The following is a 12,311-nucleotide window of genomic DNA, read 5'->3' as shown; positions in this document are numbered from 1 at the left end:
GCCATAGATGCTAAAGGGTGTATGTTAAAATTTTGGCTTTCTAAAGCCAAAACACTTACTGGATGTGTATCACAGCATATATATATTTACAAGTACATCTATATTTAGATCAACATGAAAAAAGACTGTGATTAAAATGCTCGTCCTTACAAGTTTACATGATGCTTGGATCGAGGAAATGTTTGATAAAACTGAAGATGGTGGGTTTGGCAAGAAACAAACATGTTTCAGATGGTGGTTGTCCACACTCATCAGACTTGTGTACATATTTTAATTTAAAAGTATCGCCATCTGTAAAGTAGATACATGAATCAGCCAAATAGAGTTAAGTTTATCTTTTTTTTTTTTTTTATTTAAGGAAAAAAAGGGGATATGTAGAATGCTGTGTTATCATTTACTTTTGTTGGGAGGTTTTGTTTCCCTTCTTTTTAATCAATTCCTGATGTGAACTGAATCCTTGCCAACCTTTTAATAATTATTTATTAAATTTTATTGTTATTCAGTTCACCTGTGGGACCAAAAATATGTCAGATGTTAGGAGTCTTTTACTTTCCATTATCTATAAAGGAAGGAAAAGGAAATCATCCCAAAATAAAGAGCTGTAGGTAAACAGAGAAGTTTTGTGACGTTTTGGGGTTGCTGTGTTGGTTGTGTTTAGAAGTACCTCCTGAAATGAACTTATTTTTAAGTTCTCCCATGCTCTGCTGATAACAGGGAGGATATTTCTTCCTGATTTGGAGTACAGTGGTCATGGTTTTCTTGGAACACAGTAGTTTATACAAAACTGCAGTTTTGCAACTTTAAATTGCGATAATGTTTAAAAACTGGTTTGATATTCTTTTCACATTTTTTGTCTGTTTGAAATAAACTTGAATTTTTGTATTCTCAATATGTTTTAGACTTTGCAAATATGTTTGTGAAAATCATGTCCCATACTTCCATATGCTTCTTTCTCACAGGATGTTCAATAACAAATTCAAAGAACACTTTCCTGTTGTTGTTGGTCTTAGTCACTGATTGTGTCTTGTGAATCTTATTTTCTCTTCTAATGGTAAGCAATAATCTGTTTATCATCTCATGTTTGAAAATGATTGCAAAATTTAAGTTTACTTGACTGGCATTGCCCTGAAGTGTCAGTATCTCTGCCTTTATGAAGCTAAATATCATGGCTTGAATATAATGTGTACTAAGTCTTCCTTTTTCTTATTGGTGTGTTTTAACCAACTTCTCCTGGTGCACTCCACAACATACCCTTCTTTTGTGAGCCAGAGCTTTCAAAGAGTAACCCTTGGGCTCTGCCTGTTGGGGTTTTCTATGGCCATGTTGAGTCAGCTGTAGACAAAACCAGTAATGAAGGAAAACGTGGGCTGTATCCTGTGGAACTGCCTGGCAGCACCTCCCAGCTGTTAGGAGTAGGCAAAGGAAGTTCTTTGTGGCTGATTTGGTTTGCAAAGTGATTCTGCATGCAGGGTCAGTATTACTGGCACAAGGAGACCCATACCGAAGTAAAAACAGGGGAGGAGGTAAAATTAAGGAAATGTTGACTTCTAGTGGCAAATCTTGCCATTTTATGAATGAATCTACTGTGTTAGTCCAGTGAATACTGTACTTCCCTTGTATGTATACCTCAATATTGAACAGCATACAGAAGTGACAAACTCCTGTCACTTCTCACCTTTTTTATTACCACAGATGTTTCAGGTAGTCCAGAGGTGAATCCATTGTGAAACTGGTGACTGATAAGCAGCTCCCAGTTTTGCTCCTTCAGCCTTGGTGGCTGCAAGCTGATTTGCAGCACTTTAAACATTATTTCAGAACTGCTTGTAAAATTCCTGGCAGCTTTTTTTTTGTATGTCTGTTGTTTAAAATAAGTGTTTTAAAATAAATTGGTGACAAAAGGCTTGTAAACATTTCATTTTATTGTAATGATTTTTGTCTATATTTTTAAAATTAGATAATATTTTTTACTTAAAAAATTGTGGTGCTTGTGCCTTGCAGATAACTAATTACTGTATAATTTGATAATGAAGTTCCCTAACATCTAGTAAGTAATAACTTGGTCATACAGAACTATGTTCTGAAGTGTTTTAACAGTATAGAAACTTATATACAAGGAATACTACTAGTTTGGACATAGTAATTAGCAAAGATATCACATATGCAAGGCTTCTAGTTTTCTTTTCGGGGAAGCTCAATAGTTTGGAGAACTAACAATATAAAAAATTAATTTCTATGACCCTTTCTGTTATAGAATGTGATTTTTTTTTTTTTTTTGCTTAAATATCTGATGAAGCACTTATTATTTTCTGAATTTTGCAATACACTTTAATTGACAGATTAATTTCTCATGGCTTTTTTCATCTATTTTTCTATTGAGACTATTTCCTAAAAATCCCTGTTTACAGCTTGGAAAAATGCAAATCTCAAAACCTTCTGTTGTTGAGGCAGAGAAGTTGGTGTTTTAACAGCACTATGTGTGACCTTTAGTGAACCAATTGTTTTATCAATCAAATTATGTTAGTATGAGTTAATTAATTAACTTGATCTTGATGTGACACAGCCTTCCTGGAGTATACACAGAAAGGAGGGAGTGGGAAGAGGGGTCTATATAAACACCATATGCAAAGGCTGAAGCTATCAGCCTGCCATTAGCCCTTTATCTAAGAGGCCCATGGCATATAAATCAAACAATAACCTCTCTGTTTTGACTCAGTGCCAAAGTACACAGCCACAGTTGAGTCTAGGACCGATCACACCCACCGAGTGGCTTGAGGGCTTGAAGTGAAACTGGGAAATAACCATTAAATTATTCAGGAACATATTTATGCTCCTTATTATTGGCTGTTGGGCACCTTTTTTTTTGGTACTATTTTGCTTCATGTTCTAATCCTAAAAACCAATACATGGAAGCATTTTAAGCATGTGAGAATAATGTTCTAAGTTGAAGGACTGCAAAGAACTCAGGTTTTAAAAGGTTTTGTGTGTTATGCCATGTTGCAAAATGTTTACTAATATATGGCAGGGGTGGTAATTTTCATGCTCCTGCAGTTTTCTGCAAGCACAATACCAAGATGGCATTAACTTTTTGTATGTTTTTTTTCCCTAAAGTTAGGATGGATTAGAAAATAGTTCCAGTTTCTACTGTCTGAAATGTGTTTAATTAGGCTGAGCAGATCTGCCAACTGTACAAAATGTTCAACATGCACAATGACAGCCCACTGCTAAGAACCGCTTTAAAATTTAATGTTATTTTACCCTCTTAGAAATAATGTTGGTCCCTTCTGGGGATGTGCAACTTACATTTATTTGAAAATGAAAGTTTTGTGGATTTTGTATTTCTCTCTGAGTAAAGTGAATCTTTAGCTGAACACACATTGGCTTAGCCCATCATGCTTGCTCAAACTGCAGCCGGGTTAGAGACTGAGCTCCTGGAAATACTGATAGCTGTTTCTGTATGTAAAATTTTAGTTAAATTATGCTGGAGCTGTTTGGTCATTTTCAGAAGGGTCTAATGAAGAGCAGCTTCATTCTCTGAGCCCAGCTGTGTTCTGGGAACATGGCAGTGTGGAGCTCTTCTCATCCATGCACATGGTATTCCCCACAGCATGTCCGCACAATCCCTTGTGGCATGGAGGTGCTGCTGTTTCATGGATGTTGTTCCAGATGTTGTTGGTTGTTTCCAGTGGGGGGCTGCTCTGTGTGGGGTGCAGTCAGGGACTTGGCTGTCCCCACCACAGTTGTCAGGGTGGTGCTTGTCCCCAGGAATCCAGAGTACATCCTGTGTAGCCTTGGCACAGCCTCCGCTGTCTCCAAAAGAGCGGGGCAATTGAAAGAGGGAGGCTGTCTCTTGATTCATGCTCCAGGCTCAGAGCCAAATCATTGCATCTTATCACAGGCTTGTGTTTCTCTTTGGTTTATCAGTATTCAAGTGACATATTGCAGCAATGGCTTTGTCCTTCATAGTAATGGTCTTCTGACCACCTGGTGGTGTTTTTTGGAGTGCTCTGCACTTAATGTGGGTGTTGCATTGTCTTTAAAGAAATGCGTTGTTGCAAATGCAATACTTGGCAGCACACGGGTTTTTTTAATTGTCACTCAGTTTTGGGCAGCTTTGTGGTATTAATGACCCTCTAATTTAATCTTTACTGAATTTTTCCCTTCTCCCTTCCCCTTGTGAAAATATACAGATGCAGCTGAGTTATAAAGCTATATAGATGAAAGGTGAAAGCTTTGCTGATACAATAACCACAGAATCTGTCACATGTTGAGACTACCACAATTTTCCTTCCGATTTTTTTTATCTGTGAAAGTATAAACACAACTACTTTGTTATGCTGAAATTTTGTCATTTCAGTTGATTAATTTTTGAAGCCCACTCAGTTATTTTCTGTCTCCTATTCAGAGCCTGTGTCAGCAAATTGCTGTTTGAAATCCCATGTCCTTTGCCAGGTGTATAAATAAATATGTTTGCTTATTCTTTCTTCCTTATTAGCATCTTGTTCATATGATGTTCTCCACCTCGTTATTTGCTGTTTATGATGTTATGATATAGGCTGTGCTTTCACCTGATGCCAAGAGGTTTAAAACCAAAATGAAACTGTACAAAGTCATCTTTTTCTTCCTTCATTTAAGAGACATGAGATCTGCGAAGGAAACTGTATGTAGATACTGATTTCTCAATTTGGCCTTTGAAAAGGTTATGGAAGAGACTCTTGACCTATTGTTCAGTAAGCCTGAGGGCATGGCAAGGCCTACATGTAATTGAAAAAAAGTCAGTGTTTTATAAGCAAAAAACCAGGATGACCTGATGACCAGAATTTGTCCTGTTAAGCAAAGAAGTCCAGACAAAAATCCAGTAATAGATAATGTTCATGTCACTTTTATCTTCCTTGACTGGAAATTAGATCACATCATAATAATTCACAATGGCTTGCCAGAGACTGCATATGTGGCTGATAATTTTGGTGATAATGGTATGCTGCTTGGACAAGAGTGTTTGGCTTTTTTTTATTGGTTAATTACTCATGCTGATTAAAGAAATATATTGCCAAACTAATACTATAAATGCTAGGAGGGTTAGAAATTATCTAGTCATACATCTGAAAACATAATGGTAAAAGAGGAGCACTTAGGAATTGAATGAACATATTTTCTAGTATAGGCTTATTGCTTCCTGACCTTTTGCTCTTGCATTAGAGAAGACCACATTTTAATAATTAGTAAATAATGGACAAGACCTGAAGCAGTAAGGGAAGTAAATATCTTTCTGTACTGCTAGTATGAAGCAAGACACATGTCATTTCAGCCAAGGGTAAATTGTGGTGTTGTGCACTGGACCCCCTCAGAATAACTGCCCTCAGATTTCTGTCTTTGCCTCTAGTTTTGCATCTGCTCTGAGTTTTCTCTCCATTGACTGGTGCTTGATTTCACCTATTTCCTGACTACTGCCTCCAGCTTGGTAATAGCACATCTCGGTGTCACCAGCCTCCCTGGTTCTCCCCAAATTTATTCAAAATGAGTAGCTTTGAGACTAAGCCTGCAGATGATCAGGGATAGGGATACTTTCTGTCTGCCACATAAACTTGGCAGTGTTGTCCTTGCAGAACTGGACCAGACCAGATCAAGAGAGTAAGTTATAATTTAATAAGTTACAATTATTTTAACAGATGCACGATTAGGCATTTGATAATCAACCTGTAAATGTCTAGATAAAACAAATTAGTTTAGTTATCAAAACACATTGCTGAAAGGAGTTCCATGGGAAGGAGAGCAAGCTCCCCCACAGTGAGTATTGCTGAAGCTAGTGCTCTATCACCAAAAGAGCTGCTTACCATGCTGTACCCTATACTTCTGCTCAGGGTTTTGGCTTTTTCACTCTACATCTTGTAAACAACAGATTTTATTGTGTGGTCGTTCCTTCGGATACTATAAATTTGAGAAGCCAGCTAGTTAGCCGCTTCATGACTAAATTGTTTTATTATTGATTTTTCTTCTTGTTTTTTCCATCTCTCATATGTTTAGAGAAAGTGTGCCTTTGGAGGCTGCAAATTTGAGCTGCTTTGAAGAACTTGCATCAAGCTTTAGTCAGCATGGAACATCCCAGTCTTTCTCACTGATTCTCATTAGCACCTTTTCCCTGGCACTATTGCCAGCTGGTGTCTCATTTTAGGATCCATATAGACTATGGATCTGATGACTTGATCCTTTTCCCCCCATCAGGATTCAACTTTGAAAACTGGCATGCAATATCATAAGTAGGGAAGCTGCCTCTTTTAGTTGTCTAGATTTCTCCCTCTTTCTTTATAATCTTTTTCATTGCTGTTTTAAAGTACAAATTATAAGCAGTTAAATTTTAATTAATTTTAGAACAGAGAATATTTCATTTGAAAAAATTGTGCATGAGGGTGAGGGAGAAATATGCAATTATGAGACATCTGTCAAAGACTGCTTTATGTAAATTGAATGGTATAAGTGTGTCCAATGGGACTTTTCAAAGACTTGTGCTTTTTCTCTGGACTTAATGTGATATTTTTGTTTAATAAATTTTCTGCCAGGTTACTGATGCACTTGTTTTTATTAAATTCTGTTTTCTGATACAACTGATAAATATACAATATATATACAATACAATGACTGTAGTGATGAAAGAAATGGACAGGGTATCAAATCTGTGAGCAAAACTCTACCCTTGTGAAACTGATTTGTCAGAGAGGCCCCTGAATTTTAGTGTTCTCTTCTCTTTGTCAGGCTTGCTGTGCCCGGCAAAACATTTTGTAATAGAAGTGCACAGAACTGTGTACTTCAATATTTGCCTAATTTTGTGACATTTATTTGGTAGGGTATTTTTGAATTCCTTAGTTGTACTGTTGTATAATCATAAAGGATATTTTTTTCTTAAGCAAAGCATCATCATTCAGACAGTATTTTTTAAGGGTTTTTAAATGCATTGGATATTTAATAAAAAGAAACAAAACAAAACTGTTTCATTTCAGAAAACTATCACAGAGTGCAAAGGTTGACTAGAAAATGTATTAAAATCAATACATAATTCTTGGGAAGACAAAAAATGCAACATGAGGGAGAAATTTGAATTGGGGTGCTGGATTCCATAGAAATCACTGATTGCTAGTGTCACCAGATTGGAGCATTTGCACCAAAGCAGAGGAACTGCAGATGGGAAAAAGAGGAGGGGAAGGGCACCATGACAAGAGCTGGAAGGCAGTTGCAGACAAATGTTTCCCCGAAAGGGTAAGATAAGATAATATATTTTCCGAGTGTTAGAAATCTCTAAAAGGAAAATGTTGTGGTAACTCCTCAAATCAGGCAAGGGGCAGCACCAGAGCCCTGCACTGTGTCCTACTGACTCATTCCCAGCAGTCATTCCTGTCTTGTCACTGATGAAGGTTAAGAGTGGGTGTTTTTCAAAGCAAATATCTTTCTTGGAAAGGGTAATAGAGGGGGAACAGGAAAAATGTTAGCAGCAGAAAAAATAAAAGTGGCTCTTTTTTCCTGTTATATTTAAAAAAAAAGAATGACTGAGCTTAAAAATTGTTTTCTGTGGATTGACCTAGTCAGTTGACTGTGTTAGCTATTGATATACATTGACCTCTTCCTGCTTATATATAGTTATATATGATGCCTAAACCACTAAGCATTCTGTAAAGCAATGGGAAGAAAAATGTATACAGGAATTCTGCTTATGTAGCATACAGGAGTGTGGTTGACTCTTATCTCCTTTAAGGCTATACTATAGTTTTGCTTTTTTTATTTTTGCTGTATTAAAACAACCCTCAGGGGTCCTGCAAACTCTGGTCCTTGGGATTAAAGAACAATTTACTGTAGCTAAAGGAGGAAGAAAGAATATACAAAGCAAAACAGCAAATCCACACCCCTCGCCTCTTTTTGTTTTTTTAAGGCATTAGTATGACTCATTCCTAATTTTTGTTTCTTTGTTTAATTTAAAATAATAGGTCTGTTATTTTGGAGTGGTGTTGTAGTTTATTAACAAGTAAAAGTACCAGCTGAAACAGGGACTTCTGGTAGTGGTGATACAATGTTACTTTCAAACTTAAACACTCAAGGTGTAGAAAAGGAGAGAAGCAAGCATTATTAAAAAATGGTGTAACTTTATCACATGCACTGTTTTATTGACTTCTGTAGATGCTTTTAAGATGGGTTTTAAGCATTTTACTGTTTGCTAAGTATCTTTATGAAGTATAGGAGTGAGGGAAGATGAGACTACAAAAACATGTGCAAAATCTGGTAGGCTTTTATTTTAGCTTCCTTGTATTGCTTGTTGCTTGTTTTCCTTTGTTTGTAAGGCTTAGCTCCTGGTATCTTGTTTGTGTGAGACTCTGTGCTTATATTTATGGCGATGGAGAGAATTGTGAGAATAAGAACAGATTAAAGATCTGAAACAGAAGCTTGACTTTTTTTCCTTCCAATTAGGGAAAAAAAGTATTTTGAAACCTAGCTGCATGCTGTTTCAGGTCCAATTCCTGATCTCTATAGATTTGGTATTGGAATTGTATGTTCAGGAAGGGATTAATTATCAGGCAATGCAGTGGACTTAAAAAATCCAAACCTCAGGCACTGTTGTAAATGACACCCTGTGAATGTCATGTGAACAGGATCAATACTGTGCATTTACAAGTGATGTTGGGTGGGGAGTAGATAATGTATAAAAATAGCATACCTGAGGATCACAGAATCAGAGCTGTTTAAAGACCTCCAAGATCATCAAGTCCAACCTTTGACTGAGTACTCCTATGCCCTCTAAACCGTATCAAGTGCCAGATCTATTCATTTTTGGACACTTCCAGGTAGAATGCCTCCACCACTTCCTTGGGGAGCCTATCCAATGCTTGACAAGTCTTTCCATAAAGAAATCTTTTATTGTATTGAAGCATCTAATTCCTTTGGAAATCTCTCATTTCTTGCACTACAGTATGTTACATATCACTGTAGTTTTTCTTGTGAGGAATCTGCTTGGAGCTGCTGCCCATGAAAAGTCACAGCATCAGTGCTCAGATCGCACATGGTGATGGAGTAGAGGAGCTGCTGCAGGTACCCCAACTGCTTTTGGGAGGTGCTGACTCCTGCCTCTGTTTTTAGGAGGAGGTTGAATTGCACTGTCTGAAAGTGAAATGGAAAGACTGTGTTAGGTCATCTGATTTTTTTTTTTTTTTTCTTTAAACCATGGCAGTAGGGTGAAATTTGCACTTCCTATTCATTTGTGGTTAGCTCAGAAGAAGGGTAACTCAACCTTCTTCCCACAGGCCTTCAACCCACTCAGTCTTTGACAGAGGATGTGGGTTGCTTGGTTGTCAGAAATGGAGCTTGGTGATTCTCTTACCTGGTTTGGGAGACAGCACAGATTTGTTAAATACAGTCCTGCAGCAGAGCATAAGAACAGCTGCTCTGGAATGGATATCAAATGAATTATTAGGGATTTCTGTTTCCACGAAACAAAGCTTGTTTTGGCATGTTTATAAGCATGTTGTAAATTGCATAAAAATGTCTTTAGGAGTTAATGTCTCCTGAGGAAAAAAACAGAGGGAAGCTTTTCCTTTAAAACAAAAAGTAGATTAAACAAAATCAGCAAAATTAATCCCAATGTATGGCTTTAGCCCCAAGCAAGGGATTTGCCTACCTTATCCTCCCCTGCCACCGAGAGAACACTGAATTCATTCACACTAGCAATAAATGCAGTGTGCTGGAGCAAAGAGAAGACTGACAGGGAACTGAGTGCAAATGAGCTACACAAATGCCTAATTAAAGTTCAGCAGCAGCAACAACAAAAAGGATATCTGTAATTACAGAAATCATAAGGGCAGTTAATTTCTGCTATGGATTATTCATTTCACATACAGAGAATCCATGAAAACCAAAGTGACAGTAGTTCATCAAAATTATAACAACAGCCTTCAGCATTAGAAGTACCAGCTTTGGGATATAAACTCCCATGGGGGAAGTTAGAACTCATCCTTTTCATGACTTTTTTCTTACTGAAGGACATTGGACTGTTTCTGCTATTCTCATTGAACAATAGTGATTACTCTTAGAATGACATGCTTATTTATTATATGTGAATTCTAATGCTTTATAATTGGTAGCAAGAAAATCTAGCTTTTCTGTAAAATTGTAGCAACTGTTCTGCTAAGAATAATCAAGTGTTTATATCCCTTTAATTTTGCTTGTATCCTGCCCACCTGAGAGATTAGTAAGTAGAAAGCATTCATCTCAAAACATAAATGTTGTCTTAAATTTACTCCATTATTCAGGCAATGTTTATGTAACTGTCATTTTCTTACAGTGATCCAGCTGCCAAAGCTCTCTGGGAGTCCTTCATGAACCTCAAACAAAAGGAAGCTGTGATGGAGGCCAGGAGACACCTTGTGGAGGCTGCAAGCAGAGAAAATTTACCTATTAAAATGAGCATGGGTGAGTAATGTGGCATAGTCTCCCTTACATAGTGATAATGTGAAAGATTATGTCAGCTTCTCTTTTTCCACATAATCCTCTTGGGCAAAACTTATCCATTCTTGGTTCATCCCTGTTTTTGTCAACAAGTTTCAGGTGACCTGCATGACTACCATGGGATCTTTCTGGTATATAAGTGAGAGACAATTTAAAAAAATTTAAAAAGAACTACCTTAAAAAGATTGAGAACCATGGAGTTCTAGAAGGAGGGTTTTAAAGGCATATAAATGGTTAGCAATGCTAACTTGTCTTTATTTTACAGAGCATGAGATTTTTTTTTTCTAAAAAAGTAAATTTGTATCCTGAAGGCAGACACTGTAAATAACAACTGGAAGTTGTGCAGCTTTTGCATATGATGACATTATATAGGTAGTATTTATATTACACAGGTAATGAGGCTTATGTCAAGTAAGGTTGCCTAGCTCAGGAGAGTTTAAGCTGAAAACTATGTCTGGACACACTTTAAACCTCAATTTTACAAAATATTAAAGAAACAGATTAAGTCACAATGGCTTTCAATAGCTCTTTTGGAACCTTGATCTCACCATCTACCATACTCACTAAACTGTGGAAATTGATATATTAGGCATATGAAAACTGGCATTGCCTTTGTACAGCAGTATTTTTTGTATCGTGTATACTCTTAGGTCTACTTCTTGCTGAACTTTTCATCAAGAGAGAAAGGTTCTCATGGAATAAGACTAACAAACTTTTAGCTGTACTCCAGAGTGAACTGCCAAGATATTGTAGAATTAGATGTACATCCAACTAATGAATTCTTTACTACAATAACATGTAAGATATTACATGGTCTTTACAAATAACTAGAGCATGCATTTAATAGATTATTAATCAGAAATACTAGATCTTTGCAACAGTAATGTTGTAAGCTGTTTTAAAGAAATGGAAAAAGAGTAGCTCAGAAAAGACTATTACAAATTTGTCTGAAGGAGGGAAAGTTCAGTAAACAATAAAATCTTGTTTAAATTTTTACTATGTGTGTATTGACCATAATGATGTTAAGAAGCCCTGACTGTTTTTCTGTGACATGCACTGTAAAAGCAGTCATTATTAATGTTGAAATTAATCTTTGTTATAAAAGTAATTGCTTCTTGTCTTTAAGAGGTAATGATCTATCTGTGACCTTTGCTCCTTTGTGTGAATTAGATTAGCCACTCTTTCCTCTGTCCCCTTCCTGTGGTATCCAGTAAATGGCTGCAGTAACCTAGTTTTTAATCACAGTAGTTGACACTTACTGAATGTCTTGCGTACATGGGCCTGATGCAGTGCTAAATGGAAACATTATGAGTTGATGGTGAAACAAATTTCTGATTTTTTTGTTGTTGTTGAAATGTAGTATAAAGTAATATTCATAGAATTTTGTTCTCCTGTGGATTGTATATTTATCTTGCACTACAATCGTAATCAGTTTTTAACTTTGTAGTTGAAATTCAAAGGGTGAAGTCAAGTTTGAGGCACTCTTGTAAATGATAAACGGGTAAAATCAGAAAGAAGGAGGGGGGGGCACTACAGTCTCCAAAATAAAACATTTAAAACATCTGCTCAATTTCCTATTGAGCAGAAATGCAGAAAATCTGAAACTCACACCCAGATGTCATATTGTGCTATGGCACATATTTGTTAATGACTTCTTAAAATGGACATCTTATACCGCATTCACTGGTTTCTCACCATGCTACAGGACACCTTACTTCTCTGTAGGGAAGCTGGAAATTGTGCTGTTTATCAATTGCTGCCTTTGCTGAGAAGCAAGAAATTGTATTGGTCTGTTCTGGTCCTGATTGCTGTGTTTTTTTGAAAGGTTCCTT

The 12,311-nt window shown here is 36.7% G+C and overlaps 1 protein-coding gene across 1 annotated transcript in view; it reads left to right on the top strand.

The window, feature by feature from the left end:
* Positions 1-12,311, top strand: part of SCFD2 (sec1 family domain containing 2) — a 187,687-nt gene that overhangs the window by 19,997 nt on the left and 155,379 nt on the right. Inside the window, exon 3 of the mRNA XM_079306142.1 lies at positions 10,316-10,443. Within this exon, the coding sequence (XP_079162268.1) occupies positions 10,316-10,443 (128 nt within the window). The remainder of the gene's footprint in view (positions 1-10,315; positions 10,444-12,311) is intronic.

The sequence above is a fragment of the Erithacus rubecula genome (genome assembly GCF_903797595.1).
Source record: "Erithacus rubecula genome assembly, chromosome: 5".
Classification (NCBI taxonomy): Eukaryota; Metazoa; Chordata; class Aves; order Passeriformes; family Muscicapidae; genus Erithacus; species Erithacus rubecula.
The sequence above is the reverse complement of the archived record's forward strand: the minus strand, read 5'-3'. Positions and strand labels throughout refer to the sequence as shown.